General features: G+C 41.4%; 1 protein-coding gene across 1 annotated transcript in view; it reads left to right on the forward strand.

Moving 5' to 3' along the window:
• Positions 1–15,736, forward strand: part of DDX10 (DEAD-box helicase 10) — a 159,487-nt gene extending 143,751 nt beyond the window's left edge. Inside the window, exons 17-18 of the mRNA XM_063394605.1 lie at positions 5,551–5,684; positions 15,043–15,736. Of these exons, the coding sequence (XP_063250675.1) occupies positions 5,551–5,684; positions 15,043–15,232 (324 nt within the window). The 3' untranslated portion in view covers positions 15,233–15,736. The remainder of the gene's footprint in view (positions 1–5,550; positions 5,685–15,042) is intronic.
• Positions 15,737–21,205: the final 5,469 nt, after the last annotated feature.

Consider the following 21,205-nt stretch of genomic DNA (forward strand, 5'->3'; position numbering starts at 1 on the left):
TCATAGAGAACAAATTAGAAAAGGAGAAGTGTAAGGTCTAGTTCTGAGACATATCCATTATAATTGACATCCAAATACAAAAAACAAAAGGTCTTTGAGTAGATTTAGAACTTCTCACCAATTTCTATTGATGCCTTAAGCTTTAGCTTTCATACTTACAGATTCTGTTCTGCCTAGGGCTGTATTTCTAAGCCTCATATTAAGTGCTAGTAAGCTCTCTTCACAGAGTACGTAGACAAAACAAATCCTTTTCCTGCTGAGGACCAAGGACAACTTTCAGCCCAACAGCATAAACAACGATGGACTGAAGAGAGAAAACAGGAAAGATGAGACCTCACAACCTGAAGCTGTAATTGGACAATTAAACCCCAATATGCAAATGGACCAAAACTTACAAAAGTGTAAGATCTTTTGACCAGTCAGCCATTTTGTGACCAATCTTAGTCAACCCTGGGTGTAGCCCTGGTCAGGCTCCTGTCCTGCCCAAGGTGGATCTGGATGCCTTTCAGTAAATACCTACTTTATTCTCTAGCTCTGTCCAGTCTCTGTCCAGTTTCAGGTCAGCCTTCCCAAGGCCTCACTATGAGTTTTGCATTTTCAGTGCTTCTGAACTGTGCTTGTGGCCAGAGCCATTTCCAGCACAAAATTGCTTTGCTACAGTTACACAGAAATTTGAGTATCAGAATATATGCATCAGTGTCTGCTAGTTTGGAGCACAGGCTTACCCATTCACTGACCATAAAATGTGGGGCATTTAGGAAAGCCAAGAAAGAAAATTAAGCATTCTCATGTGCATTATGTGAGTGCTCTGGTAAAAGTAAGGTTCTGCTGGCTAAATGAGGCATGCTGTATTGTTTGAGATCTGAGATGGCTTAAAAGAAATAAAAAATGACTGCATGAAGTTGAACTTTGATGTGACTGCTAGTGATTGGGAATGGCGAATGATTAAAGATGAAGCTAAGAGTTATCTGTCCCTTCTAGTGAAAATCAGGAATTAAATTCTTTGAAGCAGTGTAAAACCAGGAGCTATGACTGACTCCTTCCAGAGCCCAAAGATCAGTGGGATCGTCTTAGTGCAAGGATCATGTCTTGTCTGGCTGACTAACCTGGAACCTTGGTTTCCCCAGATTTTGGCTACTGGCCTTTCTGGCCAGAGCTGTGGAACATGGATGCACCTTAGATGGTATGCAGGGGAGCTGTGAGTTTTGGCACGGCTTGGACAGCTCCATGTGTGTCAGACCACGTGTAGTTTGCTCCTCTGGCTCCCAGTCAGTTTTCTGTATAGGCTGAGACTTCTGTCTTCTCTTCAAAGCAGCTATTGGATCGAATACCCTAGCAACATCAAAGGATATATTTCATTTCTGAACTGCCAGAATAGCCGTATTCCTCTGGGACAATGTAGTGATGAAATACCAGAGCAATCATTCATTGGCTGGGGACAGTGTGTTGGGTTGGGGTACAGGCTGTGGAAAAAAAGCCCCAAAAAAAGCACTTGCGAGGTGATCAGCGAATCCCGAGTAAGATGTTTTAAAGGAAATGCTGTAAAACCTCTTTGTATACATAAATGGCTTCCATCATAAACATGATGCAAAAGTAACTTCTGTTTTCATCTAAAAAATGATTATCCAAAAGAAGAAAATCAGGAAAATTTGGAATGCTGTCAGATCTTACAAGATATTTTTATTTTTACATATCCTCTTATATGAGCCATAATATGCTAAACTTTTAAAAGTTGCATACCTGTGTTGGGTAACCTCCTAGCAGTATTTAAAACTTACCTTTTGTTGGCATTACAACCATAGGCACCACTTAATTGGGAGAGGCTGTTGTAGCAAAAACTAGAGTGGTGGCATAACTCAAAAAGAGCTGAGTATTGTGTAAGTGTGATGGACTCAAATTAAGTGTGATCAAATTCTAAACAAACCTTAAGAGTTTTGCCTCCAGCTAATTGGAAATATTCTCCCACTGTGCTTTGTAAAATACTATAGACAGAACTGATAGTGCCTAAGCAATTATTTCTCCCCTCTCAACCTGGCTGCTAGAAACTGATAAATTGCTTAAATGATTGAACATCAAAAGTGCAACTCTAGACAATTTAATTGGAGGGGGAAAAGCTTATTAAATTAGATATAAATACCATAATAAATATGTGTTTTAGAAATGAAATCTTGGTAAATACAATATTTTTCTATATGCAGGTTTTCATGGTGTTTTTTTCAGTTCTCCTTTTGTTGTTTTTTTTTTCTTCTGGTGATAGTCAGATAATTGCCACCTGAGTTCCTATTGCCTGATAGAAATGAGACAACATTTTGGTTTTTTTTCAAAATTTGAGTCTCTTGGGTATTTTGAGTTACATCGGTTTCTTCTTTTAAGTTTCTCTTAGCCTAACTCATTTACCTGAGCTCCATCAGCCATTCAGGCCTCTTTAGGAGGAGAGGAAGCTGTCATTATGTGACAGAGACAGAAGTTGAATTGGACGTATTCTGTTCATAAACATGGCAAAAACTCTAGAGGAGCCTGTCCTGTCTGTGTCAGGGGGTGCACATTTTCAAAATTATTGCAGTAAGGTCAAGTGTGATTGTTGACTTGGTGCAATGTGGAACGTTGAAGGCAACAAGGTCTCCAAAACTTCCAGCACAGAAATTTTGCTGTATTTTTCTAAAATGTTGAGTTTGCATAAGAAGAATCTCTTCTTCAGAGTGAGACTGTGTGAATGCAAAAATGTTTGCATCTCAGTGTCATGTTCAAATTGAAAGGCTTTGTGCAGGTTTCTGTGGAACCAGAATTAAAAAATACATGGGTTGGTGTGGTACAAAGAGAGAGCTTGTCATCCCTGTGCAGAGTGAAAAGATGATTGCCACTGAATTCAGTTCTCCTGGCCAGCCTGATTTGATGTCTTTGATGTCAAGCATGGCAGGTTCCCTTCCACAACTGAGCATAACAATAAATACACACTCCAAAGTGTGTGTTACATTGTAACCAGCCTTAGACATAAAGTACAGGCCATCAAAATCTCTTCTTCTAATCTCTTTTGATGGCAATTGCCTTAGGACAAGTCTAGTCCCGAGTCTGTAAATTGCATCCTACTTGTGTCTGAAGAACTTTTACATGTGTCATTTTGACCTATGATTTTAGTTATTTTCTTCAGCTCTTGTGGTGAGTAATGTGAAGTCACAAGATTGCTTCTTCCTGACTGGGTGATATAAATTTGAAGTGAGAGAGGAAAAATAATGAGTTTCTATTGTTCAGCTGTGGATGATAAATGTTCCTGCTCAGGTTCTTAACATTTTCAGGGTCTTAGAAATATTTTAATGAATATGTAAGCAGTGATACTTATACAGCCTCATGATTCCTGATGAGTGAAAGAGGCATCTTTGCCAATTATTTCTTTTGCTAGAGCAAGCATTATATTTAACACTTCCCTGCATATTTTCTGCTGGACAAAATTAACATGAATGTGTAATTAAAGCAAGGGTTTGGTCTGTGTGTTATAATGGAGAATATGAATGAACAGCCCAAGTTTTAAAAGATGACTGCCAATGTTAGTATTACAGAACTCTGTTGCGGGGTGTCACACATGTTAAAAAATACATTGTTCCATACAATAGCTTTGAGTGGTATTTCTCTTTTTCTTTTCTTTTTCAATACAAGATTGGTATGCCAGCTGTATCGAAAGATGCAATTGGAAGGACAAGTAAAAAGCAAATATTTAATGTTGTAAGAAGTTAAAATAAGCTATAATTTAATGCAGAACGATTTTCAAATAAGAAAATTCATTAGCAAAAAGGTGACCTTCAAAATAGTTTTCTGTGGAGTTAGAAATGCTCTGTGATATTATACTAAGAGATAAGCTCGACTGTTTATTTGTTTGGTGGTGGTTTGTTTGTTTTGGGGTGGTTTTTTTTTGTCTGTGTGTGTTTTGTTGTTGTTGTTTCGTTTTTATTTTTGTTTTTGTATGCAAAACCCCTCCAAAACCAGCTTTCTGGTGAAGTGGTACGTGAAGTTCCTGAGAATCAACATGCTTTTCTGTTGGTGGTTGTTACCTTGGGAAGCTTACAGTGCTGAAGAGTCTGACAATGCTTTTAATCATTTTATACACCCAGCTATGTAATTACTTTTACTAGTATTTAAAGTAGTAAAGAACAGAATGTGTGTTTGGTATGCTTTTCATCTGCCTTCTCACAGCAAATCTGGCTTTTGTCCCTTTCTTCTATTTTCTTTTACTACACTGCAGAAGTGTCACTGGTCAAGCAAGAATGGACTCTTGCAGTGGTGACTAATCTTAAATTTCACCAGCTCATTGCCTTTCACTCACTGTATATGCAGATAAAAAAGAGACCATTGGTATGGTTTCTGTTTGGCTTTTTAATTTATTTTTATTGCAGGAAGCTATGTGCACATAAAGACTGTTCTTTAAAAACTTGGTGATAGAAATGGTAAAAAAAATCAAAACAAAAATTAACTTTAAATATATAATGATGTGAAGCTATTCATAGAATGAAAGTTCATTTAAATGAGTACTGTTTTAGAAACTCAGCTGTGTGCGTGTTGATTAGATATATAAACAAAAGGTAGCAATGTCTTTAATTATAATTTCTTGGAATTTGTTTTTGCTTTCCAGCATAAATATGCATGGATCTAGGGTTCATGTCATTTAGAAATGCCTATAAGCTTTCTGTCTGCATTCTGTGTGCGTATACAGTGGCATGTGCCCTCCAGGCTATCTGGTTTCTTTGTGCCTACGAGCAAAAATTTATGGAAGTAGTGCCATCAGTTCGGGATTAAGTGGAGCAAAACCTGCAAAATTAGTCAGCTTTTTTATATTATCCAGTACTTTAATGGAGCATCATCTTCTGTGCTCTCTTTGTTAAGGAATTGGTGAGGCACTGCCACATCCTGGGGGAACTTGCCAATGCATTCAGCTCATCCTGAGATGTGCTGTGGGGACAGAAGCTTGGGGAAGCTTGAGTCCTGGGGAGGAGAGATGAGGGGATCTGGGAAGGTGCCTGAAGAACATGTATCTCTTGCAGAGGATGGTTGAAACTCCCTTAGAACAGTTAATTCAGTTTAAGCAGCTTTTTGGTTTTTAACTGCAAGGACACCCAGATGAGTTTTAAATCAGACTATTCCATTAAATTCACCTAACAACAGTGATTTATGTGTCCACATGTATCTCTTTGCCAGTGTGTTTCTGAGGGACAGTAAGGCTGCATATTACTTAGACATTTGCTCTCAAATGGCTGTTGATTAGTTGCTGCCCAGATCTCTCCTAGATTTTGTAGATTTAAGATTACAATATTGGAAAGTAGAATTTGAACATAAATCCTTGTGCTTCCATTTTAATAATGTTTCTTCAACCTTTAACAAACAGCCTTGGAGGAGTGCACTGGTGATGACAGAAATGATTCTCTTTTCCTGGCTATGATACTGGTGGTGTTTCACTGCATTTGGGGGCAGTGGTTTTGACTACAGCCTCCTTCTTACTGGGGTTGTGGCAAGTAACATGGACTTGTTTGCTTGTCTTGTAACTCTCCATTTGTCACCTCACAGGCTGAAGATGAAACAGTGGCCTTTCTCGCCCACAGTGGGAGTGAAGAAGAGTTTGATCCAAGCACTCTCCCAGATCCTGATAAATACAAAGACTCTGATGCAGAGCAGGATTCAGAAAGCGAAGAGAGCTATAGGTATGCACCATCTTCCATGTTCATTTTAAAATGATGTTTTTTATAAACTGTTTTGTTTACATGTTAAGAATTTTCATCTTTCTCATGGGACTTAGTATTTGACTTTTAAGAGTTTGTGTGTTAGATGCTGAACAGAAATCTGAGCTAAAGGGTATTATTTTCTTTTGTGAGGTTGTATAAGAATGATTTTTGAGTCAGTATTGAAGGGATCTGGATGAGACTGTTTCACATGCAAAAATCTTGACTAATATACTGGAGGTTTCATGTGTTTCTGTGGTGGGTTTACACTCTCTGGATGCCCAATGCCCACCAAAGCCACTCAATCTCTGACCTCCTCGGCTGGGCAGGGGAGAGAAAATGAAGTGAGCAGCTCAGGTATTGTTGAGATAATACCAGCAGAGATTCCTCACCAGCTACTGTACCAGGTGAAGCAGACTTGACTTGTGGAAAAAATGAATTTATTTATTATCAATCACATGACAGTAGAGTAATGAGAAATAAACCCAAATCTTAAAACACCTCCCCACATCTCTCTTCTTCTCAGGATTAACTACAATTTTTTCTACATCCTCATCCTCAGCAGGACAGAAGGATAGGGAGTGGAGTTACAGTCAGTTCATCATGTGTTGTTTCTGCCACTCCTTTCTCCTCAGGGGAGGATCTTTTCCCTGTTCCCATGTGGGTTTTCTCCTGCAGGGGACTTCTTCCACAATCTTCTTCAACTCTTTGCTGTGGGCTGCAATTCTTCATAAACCATTCCAGTGTGAGTCCATTCCATAGCATACAGTCCTTCAGGAACAGGTTCCTCCAGTGTGAACTGAAGTCCTGCCAGCAAATGTGAGCGTGCCCCAGCATGGGCTTCTCCCTCCATGGGGCCACAGGTCCTGCCAGGAGCCTGCTCCATCACGGACTTCCCAAGGGATCACAGCCTTGTGGGCTCCATGGGCTGCAGGGGCACAGCTGCCTCACCATGGGCTGTGGGGGAATCTCTGCTCTGGCACCTGTAGCACCTCCTGTCCCTCCTTCTGCACCGATCTCAGGATCTGACCATGCAGGGCTGTTTCTCTCACATATTCTCACTGCTCTCCCTGGCTCCCTTTGTGCTGTTTTTTCGCCCCTTCTTAACCTTGCTATCCCTGAGGCACTCCCATATCAGTGATGAGCTCAGCCTCGGCCAGTGGTGGGTCTGTCCTGTTTCAGAAATGCATCTCTCTTCTGTCACATTGCAGGTTCTTTCTGTGTGGAAGGAAAAATGTTGAAGTAATTTCAGGATTTGATGATCCCTTTGCACCTGTGTTGTATTAAATAAATTTGCACATGGTAAAAACTTGATTAAGTTCTATGATTCAGTGTTGTTCAGACTCTTCAAGACTCATGTGAAGTGGACTCTGAGTAGAAGTAAATATATAATATAAATTCAATTAATTCAAAACAATGTTTAAAATTGTATGAACCAGAAGACTTTGTAGTTTAGTAGAAAAGCACAGGGTGGGAATGAGGGTGTGTAGTTGATGCCAGCATACTTTGGGAGGATGAGGGGATACTGAATGAAGTCCTGTGTGGTTCACTGCAACAAGGCCACTTGTGTGTTTCTGCCAAGCAATGTATCATGTAACAGATTGAGAAGGATGATTTGACACTTAAATGGTAGCATAGATGTCTAAGTTCATAAAGCTCTTGCTTTTCACATCTGAATCGAGTGAATCCTAGGGGCTAAATTGTCCTTACCCGTGTCACTGTGTGTTGTGGAGTCAGTATGCAGGAGTGGGTGTGGGTTTTAAGGAGTAGGTAGCCCTAAGTTAACAGGCTGGTGGCCATGTCCACTGGAGCCTATTCACCAGTGAATGTCAATAGAACTGACAAGGATGGGGAAAAGCATCGCTTTTTCTGAGCCAGCAGTAAATCGCTCCTTCTTTGTGCGAGGGGGAGTGTGTATTCATACATCACGTTTTGTATTGATCCTTTCCTCAGAATGTCAGCTAGACTCAAGATTAGCTACACTTTAAGAATAAAAGTTGACAGAAATGGACAGATTTTTGGCAGTGGTAGTAAGTGCAGACTTGTGTTGGATCAGTGGCTGATCTGGCCCCCCTAGAGTGAGGTCATGTGCTCTTAAGGAGAGCAAGGACTCAAAGAAACTCAAAGTCCTTGGTAATTTTCCCTTCCTGTGTAGATTAGGAAAGAAAGAACCAGGGAGATTTCCTTTAGTGTACCTCTAGACATACCTGCTCTGAGCATCAAAGCTGCCTTTGGAGCTGGAGTAGCTGGAGAACTACTACACACGTTGGGGAAATGTGATTGCATCAATCTGCTTACTGGAAGCAGTCCTTGGCCTGTCCTACTGCACCAAAATCCTGAGACATTGCCCAGAAGGGCTTTAGTTGGCACCATCCGACGTCGCAGCAGTTGTGGACAATCGCACGCCAATGCTTGTGCCTGCATCGTGGCCAAATCCATTTAGCTTGTAACAACATGACTGATATTCCCTGAGCAGGCCATGGCCAGCACAGGATTATCCATCACATGCTGCACTCTCAGCTCAGGCACCCTGAGAAATGTAAAGGCTGTTTGCAGCCTCTCCCAAGTCAGCATTGATGCTCAGTGTAGGTATGTCTGGTAAGGTGCTCTGAGCAGCCTGTAGAAGGCTTTTGAGAAAGAGCAAGATACAGTGAAGGAAATTAATTTAAGGCTGTTAAATTAACACTCATCTCTCATGCAGCTCTCTTAGAATTGGTATTGAATTGTGTGATGAGTTACTTTTGGGGCTGGGAAATATTGACCTAATGATTTTAAGAAAAACAAATTAGGTGAGTAGCAGACAGTAAAATTGGGCTTTGAGATTAGAAAACACAACTCTGTTCTGTTTTATATTTCCAAAATCCAGAGATTTTGCTCAAAAAGTTGGATTAAAATAGAAGTATGTTGGGCTACACTAACTACTTCTTGCTTTAAGGGGGGAAAATACTTCTAAAAGGGATAATTCGTAGTAAGTATGAGACCTAGAGTGTCTTCCTTCAGGAGTCTTTAAAAATAGACCGTCTGTCCATGGTTTCAGAAGTCAAAACCACTGTTAATCTTCTCTCTGTCCTCCCACAGATATTTTTTTTTTGACTGGGGGAGCTGTACAAATCATGAGTTAAATTTGCCTTTGCATAAAATTTCCCTTCCAGCCATACCTCTACAAGCAGAGTAATTAATGACTTCAAGCATGTAATATGAGATTAATTTTTGTATATCTAGTAACATTCATCATATTTGGTTTAAGGCTATCAAATGTAAATTGTTAATGAGGTGAAAAATCTAAGAATATAGAACAGGGCGAAAGAAAAGTAGCTGTATTTCTTAAATATTCATTTTGCAGTCAGATTGAGGTTTTGGTATTTCTAATTCCTCAACCTCTTTAAATAAAAATGTTGAGGAAGAACAAAGTTCCGATTGACCTCATCATTATCTTCTTTAAATCTTTAATGGGTGTGACTGATCACATTAACTCCTACATCAGCATGGAGAAGATATTGGACATGAGGGGAAGTATCTTAGTTCTGGTATTATTTTGTTTGTGACTTCATGGACAGTCAGCAGGTGACAAGTGTGCAAGTTAGTAGTCAGTGCTATTTTGTCATGTGCTTTCCTTTTTTTATTAAAATTATGGGGAAATTGCAGTTTCTTACAGCTTCTTCTTACAGCAAGATGCTGATGTTGACCTGATAAGTTTTAGGTCATTCTTGATGAGGTTGATATTACATTGTTTTTTGAGATGATTTATCAGCAAATCATGGTGCTCCTTCTAAAATGAAGTAGTCAGGTCATAGCTGTGACTGTGAAGCCCAGAACTTAATGTTGTGATGGCCAGAAAAGCACCATAGGAGGCATATTATAAAAGGTCTCAGTTTAAAAGCCTTGATCATTCTGATTAGCTGCAAAATTGGACATTGAGATATTGAACTGCTCTTGATAGAGGCTTATATATTCAGTTTTAGAGGTGTTTTGATTTATATCTGTGGAATGGCCAGTAAGGAAATCATAGAATCATTTAGGGTGAAAAGGACCTTTAAGATCAAACCATTAACCCAGCATTGCTAAGTCCCACTAAACCATGTCCTTGAGTGCCACATCTACAACTCTTTTAAATACCTCCAGGAATGGTGAGTTCACCACCTCCCTGGGCAACCTGTTCCAGGGCTGGACAGCAGACCTTTTGGTGAAGAAATATTTCCTGTTATCCAACCTGAATATCTACTGGTGCAACTTCAGGCCATTTCCTCTCATCCTATTGCTTGTTACCTGGGAGAAGAGACTGATCTCTGCCTGGCTGCCCTCTCCTTTCAGGCAGCTGTAGAGAGCAGTGAGGTCCCCCCTGAGCCTCCTTTTCTCCAGGATAAACACCCCCAGCTCCCTCAGCTGCTCCTCACAGCACTTGTGCTCCAGACCCTTCCCCAGCTCCGCTGCCCTTCTCTGGACACGCTCCAGCCCCTCAAGGTCTTTCTTGCAGTGAGGGCCAGAACTGAGCACAGCATTGGAGGAGTGGCCTCAGCAGTGCCCAGCACAGGGGGACGGTCACTGCCCTGCTCCTGCTGCCCACACCATGGCTGAGCCAGGCCAGGATGCCATCGGCCTTCTTGGCCACATGCTGGGTCATGCTTAGCACTCCCAGGCCCTTTTCTGCTGGGCAGCTTCCCAGCCACTGCCCCCAGCCTGTAGCACTGACTGGGGTTGCTGTGACTCAAGTGCAGGACCTGACCTTGGCTTTGTTGAACCTCCTAGAAGTGCCCTTGGTCCATTGATCCAGCTTGTCCAGATCTAGAAAATAACACAGCACAATATATTTTAATTATCATTTTTATGTGCTGTAGCATTCTGACAGCAAGTAAGGAAGAAGCTGCACTGGGCTTTATGGAAGGGACTGCAGTAATTAATCTTCATTAGGATTGCTGCCATGGCCTTGTGAATTAAAATTTATTACATGGAAAAAGTTTTGGGCACAGCATGTTTGATTAGCAAAATGCCAATATTTATGGGATAAATTATTCCTAACTTTTCTGAACTGTATTTTACTAGCAGATTCATTCATTATTACTGTACATTTCTTTGGGAAAGAGCTTGTGTGCTTTACTGTAGGCTGAAAACTTGACTCATGGCCTGTAGTTCAGTGGCAAGGGCAGTTTTTTTCCAGAGGAATGCTAGTAAACCTATGCTCCAAAGCATTCTCTGATAAATGTTAAGTGAAGCAGAGCCTGTCTAGAGATCTTGCCAGGACCACGTTGTTTAAACAACAGCAACTTGGCTGTGTGACTACACATTTCAAATGGCTGATTCTCAAGCATTTAAAATCTAAACCGTACAGCTTGTTAAGACATTGCTTAAAGCCCAGAAGAGAGTTAAATCCTAACAAAGCTTTCTGTTTTTCCCTGGTATTACCTGAAAACGTACTTGTGAGGTTTTTCTGTAGTAGTTTAAAATCAGTTTCTTGGCATATAGCTGTCAGGATCATAGTTAGATCCCATTTCCCAGATGCCATTTAAATATGCTGGTGTTTGTTTTAGGGACAGGATTCATAAACTGTACTTTAATATTTGAATAATAAATATTTTCTACCAAATGATAGCATCTTACTTAGGTGTTACAGCTGTGCAAATGGTGGCCACAGAAGTTACTGTGCCTGCTGATAAGTTGGCTGTTGGTAGCTCCTCACCTGTTTAAACACAAAGTAAATCCTTTCATCAGGCATCCTCAGACTGTTCAGGTAGCTTGAAAAGCTAAATTTCACCAGATGGTAAAAGAAGGGAATTGTAAACCAGATGTACACACCACTTTTAAAATGTTATTGGTAGAAGACAAAAAGATTCACTGGCCTTGGTTTGGATCTGAAGGGGGGTTGCTTTCTAACAGAGTTGTTCTGCTAGAAAATAATTAACTTAGCACAGCTTTGTTTTGGCTATTTGTGAACAGTAGCTGGTAGTACATCAGTTTGTTGGTTTGTGAGGAATGAGGGGCCATTTATATCCATGGGAAACGATAAAAAGGCTGGCTCTGCAGGGTGACAGGCCTTCAGTTAATGGAGACTGAGGAGGAATTCATTTGACAGTGAGTGCAGATATATTCCCATATAGCTGCTTTTGCACACTCAGTCCTTTCACATGTGGAGCTGAGAGTTATGCCTGTTACAACTCCTCCAAAGAGCTTTCTGTCCATACAGCTAAGGAAAAGCACCCTGAATGAGCACAGGATATGTCTGGGCGTCATGATGCCACACACTTTTCATCTCCCTTTTAAAATTGCCACTATCAGGTTTTCTAAAAGCTACAACTCTGACTGCTCCTTCAGAGTAGTACAGCCTCTTTCTACACCACACAAACCAGTGCTGGTAAAAATCCATCCTGGAGGAACAGGGATGGGGTTGGACTTGCTGTTCTTTGAAGGTCCTTTTCAACCCAAATCATTCTGTGGACAGTGAGTCTGTTTTTCGTCTGCATCTCAAAGTTAGGAACATCTTATTTGCATGTTCCATGTGATTCTCTGTTTACCTTCAGGAACTGTCGTCATCAAATACTGGTTTGCATCTACTTTTTGTGCATCATGAAAATACAACTGTTTAGCTGTCTCCATTGCTTGTTGGTTTTGCTGCTGCTGCTTCCTGTGTTATACATTCCTCTTTATTCACCTCTCCAGTTCACAGCCTAGCTGGGGTCAAATTAGTGTGAAAACACACTTGCCTATGTGTGGATGCATTTTCTATTTACACTGCTGATGCAGCTGCACAATCCCTCAGGAAGAGTATGAAGCAGCTTGACTCAGCAGAATCATCCCACAAAACTTAGGATGAAAATTATTCATAATTGTGTTGATGTTCTTTTGTTTGTGGAAAAATTTGAGGAATCTCACAGTTCAGTTCCTTCTGGATGTGTTTTATATTTAAATGTTTTAGCTTATAGATATCTAGGCCTAAGGGCCTCTGAAACTCCAAAAGTGATTATAATTTTTGGTGTTTAAAGTCTGCTGTTTCATAGCTTGTAGGTACAAATGCATAGCTTGTGAGGTTTCTGCAGTGTTTTAATTGCTAAGATGTTTTTAACTAATGTCCTAGATGAAGCATTAGTCAATTATGAATGCAAACTGGGCTTCAGAGTCCGTTCAAAGACTGGAAATAATTGGCTCTTTTGCAAACAAGCTAAAATGCTTTTACTTAATGAGGCCTTTCTTGAGCTTTTAAAGTGAACTCCTACAGTCTGTCCTGATCAAAGTGAACACCATGAAATTCTGGCCCAGACCCACACTGTCTGCTTGGAAAAGTTGAGAATTTTTTAGTGCTTCGGTGTATTTTCATATACTGTCAGTATAGCTTCAGCATTTTTGGAATATCTTACCCACTACAGAGAGAAATATGAGAGTCCTTTCCCCAGAAAAGGAATAACATGTTGCTAGGAAGGCCTGAAAAGCCGCCCTCATGCAAATGACAGCTCAAAGCCAGCAAAGTTGCTATATCCTGTGAATTATAGGAAGAGTGAGTATTTGGAGCAGTCATCATCTATTCATGGAAACACTGAATGTTTTCTGTTGGAAGGGACCTTCTAGATCATCTGGGTCTAACAGTCCCTGCCATGGGCAGGGACACCTTTCCCTAGACCAAGTTTCTTTACACTGTTTCTCTTGGGTAGGCAGGGAAGAGCAATTTAAAGACAGGGTATTTCATCGCCTTAATTGTGGAAATGCAGGGTGTTTCTTATAGGATTTCCCTCCTTTCTCTGGGCTTAATGAGTAGGCAGGAGGTGGCACTGTTTTTCTGTGAAAGGTGGGAGGCAGGTCATACTTGTGCAGCCCACCAGCACAAGGCTGTCAGATCTCCTGTAATAATCCCTTCATCTCTGTGGAGAGGCAGCCAGAAAGCACAGTGTAGGAGCTGCATTGTGCTGCTGCTCCCCCTCAGATGGCATTTGGGAACTTGCTGAGAACTGCCATGTTAGGGGTTAATGTTTGGGTTAGGCTGCCTTCCAGTGGGTGTTGAAACCAGCATTTCACAGACTCTTAATTAGTCCTATTAATGGAAAAAAATAAGGTGGGCAGCTGAAGGTGGGTTGAATTGGGCATTGGTTTCCTTTGCTGTGTTAATTCTAAGGACAGTTTTCCCCAATTAGAGGTATTTATTGTAACTGCTGTTCCTAATTGTTAAGTATCTAATCAGTATTTCTGAATGGAACATTTCACAAGCATTACATTTACACTTAAACAATTGTAAAAACTATGGACATGAAAAGATTCTTGTTGAAACTTTTTTTTTGTAAGTAAACTGAATTTTCTGAGTAGAATTTTGATTAATTTTATTTGAAAATCTGACTTTAACCAACTTTTTTAGAAAAGACTGGACTCTGTTTTTGAAGTACCATTTCTATTTTTGTTATCTTTTAAAAATGCAAACATGAAAAGCTGAGAATGCTGTTTTGTTCCAGTTAGCTCATTTGGATGGAACAGTTTGGGATGTGGGGATTTGCATTTTACTGGGTTTGGGGTATGAATTCTGCTCTACAGCATACGACAACCAGCTCTCCATAATCTGGTTCACAGATATATCTTAGAATATATTTTATTGAATTGTTTTAAACTTAGAAAAGAAGTTTAATAGCATTTTTTCTGTTTTGGACAAAAAACACATGAAGATACATGCAAGCTGTGTCTTTCCTCCCATTGTTGTCACATGGCCATGTGGGAGAAGCCAGGGTGATAAAACAGATTGGCAGCTGTTTCATCGAGATTGGGGGCTGCAAAAAGCAGTTCATTCAACTCTTAAGAGAAATAGCAGAAGAAATAGGAATTCACCAGGGAAAATTACTGGGTTTGGGCTTTTCCTCTTCCTCTCATGGCAAAGAGGTTTTTAGTAGGTTCCAAGGGAAATGTCTGAAAGAGGGGGAAAGAGTGATCGAAGGAGGTAGTCCCAGGTGAAAACTATATTAAGTGTAGGATTTACCAATGAAAGGACAGTCCTTATATTTTTATTTTTGATACATACTTATTGTAGGCAAGATCATGAATGCATGTCAAGGTCCGCTGACACATCACTAAATCAATTTTGTCAAGTTGTCTGTTGCTGTATTAGGCAGCAAATATTAGATAAGACTTATAGCAATATCCTGATACACTGTAATCAATTAAGACAGCAGAACATCCAGCACCACCTCGGTCTGAGAGCAGCTCTAATTTAGACATTCAGAGTTCATCAGCTTCCATTGCTTCACCCTTCTGAATTGTAATTTTGTTTGCCCTTATCTTGACACAAATTTGCCTTGTTGAAAAGGAATTGTTAGATTACATGATGATATTGATTACCACAGTTGTTAAAAAGACTAATTGATTTTTTTTTCTGCAGTGAATTTGAGGAGGAGACTGGAAGAAAGAAGAGAAGCTATAGCAACAGTGCCACAGCAGAAGAAATGCCATTGAAAAGAAAGAAGATGCAATTCAGCCAAGAGGAGGACTCCTATTTGCCATTAGATACTGGGCTTTCTCTGGCAGAGGATGAAGAGCTTGTACTGCGTCTGCTCAACAGTCACAAGTAATTATTCTTCTGCAGGTTTTCTTCTCTGGGACATTTCCACAATTTTGTCAGTAGTTTACAAAAAATGGATTTGGCATCTGGGCACCTGGGTACCAGTGAATGTAGATAAATGGGTTCCACATGCAATGGGATTCCCTTAGATTGGCTCATAGATTATAGACAATATTTAGTTAGATTTATAAGGCTTTCTAAATGAACTTTTCAACTTAAATCCCCAGGTGTCATTTTGCAGTAGCATGTTCATAATTTTAAATCTTCAAGTTTTGAAACAATTACTTTCTTTTATTTCCATCTTGCTTGAAATGAAAACAGGATCTTCCTTTCTTGACTATGCCAGGTTTGTTATTTTGGAAGATGTATGTGTACTAAAATTTTTAAAGAAGAAATACTGTTGGCAGCTCAGATCATATTAATTAAAAATAAAGTATGTACTTTCTTCTGTGTATAAGGCACATTTTTTGAGAATATTTTAATAAAAATTTCTAGAGCCTTGATGTAAACTTAATGGTATCTCTTTCAGCTTTGTTATGAAAACATACATTTATCCTTCAGGTATCATTTCTGTTATGATTCTGTCACTGGTGTTAGGCAATTCAGAAAACAACTTTTAGAAGCCAAAACTGAATCTTGTATTTGAATCTCGAATGAGAACACATTGTCTCAGTTGTATCTGTTTGGTCTTTCCATATGAACTTACTAAATACTCCTGTCTTGTTAGTATCACTTTTTTTTTTTTGTCACAGAAATCTATCATCACCTGTTCAGTACAACCCTTTCCTCCTCTCCCTATCCTCTGTGCTATCTTTTTAGCTCAGTTACCCAAAACTGAAAATATACTGCAAATTCTTGCCTCCAAATGTTTCTTCCACTGTTCTGCCAGCAGGCAGGGTATCATAAAAACAATATTATAGGCAGAGCACATCTGCCATCTGCTCCTTCCTGACAATGTGGAATGAGAAGAAATGACTGAGTTTCACAAACAGCTAAACATGAAAGATGGGACCTGCTTGGCAGCTGATGCACAGTGTTTGTTTAGTCTACAGTGCCACAGCAGGCCTGGAAAATGCTGTGATCTGGGACCAGCATCACTGATGACTCTGTTAATGAAGAGGGATCTGCTGTGGTGCTGCTGTGGCTGGTGCACGTGTCCCGTGTGCCATCCTGCGAATGGCTGCAGTGAATGTAATGAGCAGCCTCAGCAAATAACTTTCTGTGCTGGGATAGCAGAGCTCCTGCTCCTGTAGCTGTGGAGGGAGGCAGAAAACTGCAGTGCAGAGAGCTCCACCAGCAGAAAGCTGCTCAAAGATGATTTGGGTGTGGATGACAATATGCACAGTGGTGTGTGCTTCTTAGAGATAGTCACAGGCCCATAGTGTACGTGATGGGGGTCAGTTGTCTTGTACATCACCTGATGGCTCTCAAATCAAAGCTTTGCTCTAAGAAGCATGAACAGTTGTTGAGGCAAGCAAGTAAAAAACCAAAAGATGTACTGCTTCTGACTAGAGTTTGAACCAGTTGGAACCGGTCGGAACCCGTCAGAACTGGTCGAAACCGGTTTGAACTGGTCGTAACCGGTTTGAGCCGGTCGGAACTGGTTTGAACCGGTCGGAAGCGGTTGGAGCCGGTCGGAACCGGTTTGAACCAGTCTGAACCGGTTTCAACTGGTCGGAACCGGTCAGAACTGGTTTGAGCCGGTCGGAACCTGTTTGAGCCGGTCGGAACCGGTTTCAACTGGTCGGAACCGGTCGGAACCTGTTTGAGCCGGTCGGAACCGGTTGGAACCGGTCGGAACCGGTTTGAACCGGGCGGAAGCGGATTGAGCTGGTCGGAACCGTTTGGAGCCTGTCGGAACCGGTCGGAACCAGTTTGAACCGGTTTGAAACAGTCTGAACCGGTTTTAACTGATCGAAACCGGTCGGAAGCGGTTTGAACCGGTCGGAAGCGGTTTGAACCGGTCGGAAGCGGTTTGAGCCGGTCGGAACCGGTTTGAACCGGTCGGAACCGGTTTGAACTGGTCGGAACCGGTCGTAACCGGTTTGAGCCGGTCGGAACCGGTCATAACCGGTTTGAGCCGGTCGGAACCGGTCATAACCGGTTTGAACCGGTCGTAACCGGTTTGAGCCGGTCGGAATCGGTTTGAGCCGGTTGGAACTGGTCGGAACCGGTTTGAACTGGTCGGAACCGGTTTTAACCGGTCGGAACCAGTTGGAACCGGTCGGAACTGGTCTGAACCTGTTTGAGCCAGTCGGAACAGGTCTGAACCGTTTTGAGCTGGTCGGAACCTGTTTCAATCGTCGGAACCGGTCGGAACCGGTTTGAACTGGTCGGAACCGGATTGAACCGGTCGGAATCTGCTTGAACCGGTCGGAACCGGTCACAACCGGTTTGAGCCGGTCGGAACCGGTCGGAACCGGTTTGAACTGGTCGGAACCGGTTTGAGCTGGTCGGAACTGGTTGGAACCGGTTTGAACTGGTCGGAACCGGTTAGAACCGGTCTGAGCCGGTATGAACCGGTCGGAACCGGTTTGAGCCGGTTGGAACCGGTTTGAACCGGCTCAAACCGGTTTGAACTGGTCGGAACCGGTCTGAACCGGTTTGAACCGATCGGAACTGGTCGGAACTGGTCGGAACCGGTCGGAGCCGGTCGGAACCGGTTTGAGCCGGTCGGAACCGGTTTGAAGCGGTCGGAACCCGTCGGAACCAGTTGGAACCGGTTTGAACCGGTCGGAACCGGTCGGAACCGGTTGGAGCCGGTTTGAACTGGTCGGAACCAGTTTGAACTGGTTGGAACCGGTCGGAACCAGTTGGAACCGGTTTGAGCCAGTCAGAACAGGTCTGAACCGTTTTGAGCTGGTCGGAACCTGTTTCAACCGGTCGGAACAGGTTTGAACTGGTCGGAACCAGATTGAACCAGTCGGAATCTGTTTGAACCGGTCGGAACCGGTCACAACCGGTTTCAGCCGGTCGGAACCAGACTGAGCCGGTTTGAACCGGTCGGAACCGGTCGGAACCGGTTTGAACCGGTCTCAGCCCTATAAATTGCAGCCTATGGAAAATCCCCTTTGGACACTCCTTCAGGAGAGGTGAAAAACTGAGTAAGGTGCTGAGTATTTTCCAAGGCCATTGGCCAGGAGACATTCTTAAACTGCCAAGCAGGAAGTCTTGCTTTAAATAATGCATTTTCAGATCAGTTTGCATTTGTATATTATATTAATAGTGGTTGATATCCTTCTGTTGCTAGAATGGTTCTAATGTGTTGATTTATAGCTGGGTATAGCATTAAGATCTGTTACATGTAGCTAATTCTCAAGATATACATTAGGTATTTATGTAATTGCATGGTTTAGTGGGCTTTTTTTCAGAATCAATTTTTCTCTTTGTTGTGTTCAAAATAATGAAGACATTTGTTTGCCAGATAATTAATTACAATTTGTTTGAAGCCTCTTTGAATGAAAACTGGAAGTCAGGTAAAAGTCAGGAGAGCATTGAAAAGCTTGGGTTTTTTAGATTAGTTAAACAGACTGACACTAGATATGCTAGCTACTGAAGATACCCAGCTTGCAGTATTTTCATGAGGCACATAAAGTGTGTCATAGCAGAGGTAGTGTTAACCTCAGCATCATAGAAGTTTCTGTTCAGTGTTCACATTGTAAAGACCTTATAGATGCTGCACATTAAATTGTGTGAAGAGTATAAGAAATTTAGGCCCTAACATAAGGGTTGCAAATTAATAATAAACATTTAAAATGGGTATTTTTCCTTAAATATTATATGAATAGAAATAAAAAATAATTCTTCCTGTAACTGAGTTCAGCTGGAGCATTGATTGGTGTGTCCTGGCATCTGGCCATACTCGTAAAGAGAGAGAAATGCCTGAAGCAAAACATTAAAAAACAGAGAACCGTGGTAGAGAACATTCACTTCAGACTATAAAAAATGGTACAAGATCTGAAGATACTGAAGTCACCCTGTGAGTTCCTGTAATCCTGGGTATATATGCCTGAACTGATGCTAAAAACAAGAAGAAAATGTCTCTCAGTAAAGGCTGCTAATGGGTATTTTTCTTAATCGTGCTGCTCTCTAGTTTGACCTGATTGATGCTTATATCCTGTGAGAGATGGAGTATGCCTTGCAGCAGGGCTGCTGAGCTGTGGTAGGCTGCAGCTGCTGCAGAAATGGCCACTGTGGCTCAGGGTATTACTGCTTTTATGCTGCCCCAGCTGTGACCTTCCTGTGGCAAATAACCTGAGGTTTAACAAGGTGGTTGGTTCTGTCCTGGAAGAGATGACTCCTTATGCTGCCCATTAGGGAATTGGGCTGAAGGCTGGTGACAGGCAGCTGAAGGACAGTAACACTTGTGCAGCAGCCCCTTCTGTTGTTAATTTAATAAGGACCCTATGCAGAGTGGAGCCAGACCTTGCACCCTGCGTGCTCCAAACTACAAGATCCAGAACACAGCAAAGGTAACTCCAAGAGACATACAATTTGCAATAAACAGTTCTAGCGAGAAAAAACTATTACCTTCACCTTTGGACCACATTTCGTTAGATTTGTTTGTTATATAGATCTCTTCTCTGGTTTTTGCAGCTCCTCTGAATTTAGTCTTATCCTTCCAAATTGGTAGTTTATTCTCAGAAGGAACTGCAAATTCTATCCTTAAAGGTGGAATGAGATGCCAGCAAAATGCATTGCCATCATCTTTATAAATCATAAAAATTGCTATCAAGGCATTAGTTTATACTATGCAGACATTTTATAATAAAGTAGTGCACACTTTTGTAACGAAATGCTCCCCCAGCTTCAAAGGCAAATCAGTCAGTCAAAACCATCAAGGAATTAGAAAGCCTAATGCAGAAGAACATTCTTTTCAGGTCTGTTAGGAGGTATATGCTATGATTAAATCAGTAGAGAGAAGTTGATCTGTTCCAAGAATGCCTTGTTCATTGCCTATTTTTGTCCATGTCTGGCCAGAAGCCATTTTTCACAAAGGAAACTATTCATCTGATTCAGTCATGTAAAAATGATTGCTTAAATTACACTGGGCTATCAGCTAGCAGCTTTACCCAGGAGTGAAATCTCTTGAATCAATGCTATCTGTAAGTTTTGCACATTGTCTGAGATGTGCTTTGTCTATAAAATGTGGATAAGTTTAATTAAACTAAATTAGTTTTGTTGAGCAGTTTTTGAAATCCTTTCGAGCTGAGAAGTAGCTGTGCTGAGATTTCAGCTGCATTAAGAGGAAACTGATGAGCATTGTTCTCCTAATCACGTGTGGGGGCCTGGAGGAAGATAATATTCCTGGCTATGGCCTCTCTGGGACTACAGGAGTCCTCTCTGTCATGCACAGCATGTCCCTCTGATGCTAAACTTAAGCTTCTACAAAAAATGCAACGTGTAAGTACAGGCTGTAAATTGAACTTGCTGTTAAGCGTGTTGATATGCTTGAGCTTACCACACTTAAGGTGAAATGGAATGCAGCTCAATGGAATATAGCTTTTTTGCAAGTCCATCATATATACATTGTGCTGCACTTCCTAAGGAAGTGAAACAGTTCCCCTGGTCTGGATGGTTAATGGCCATACTCGAGTGATCCTTCTCACCAAATGCATTTGATTGTACTCAAATGCAACTTGTTTTTCCCGATGAGCTCGGTGAAAGCTGATGACTGTGGCTTTGGAATTAATTTGAGCTTGCTAGTCATCACAAATGTCTTAACAAATGACACTTCAGCACGTTACAGGCTTTTTATGCCATTACCCTGAGTACAGTTCTTATCTGTTTGAAGAGGCTACCAGTCCTTTGTGGAACTTGGTTTGGAGAGGACTTTTCCACTTCCTAAAGTAGATAGTAATGTAACTTCTTTCCCTAGCAATGAGGAGAGTCTACTCCAGTACACTCTCAGTTGCACTCAGGAACTTGCCATTGTGCTTCAACGTGGTGCCCTGGCTTGCCAATAAAAGCTCCTCATGGGTGG

The sequence above is a fragment of the Prinia subflava genome, chromosome 3 (assembly GCF_021018805.1).
Source record: "Prinia subflava isolate CZ2003 ecotype Zambia chromosome 3, Cam_Psub_1.2, whole genome shotgun sequence".
Classification (NCBI taxonomy): Eukaryota; Metazoa; Chordata; class Aves; order Passeriformes; family Cisticolidae; genus Prinia; species Prinia subflava.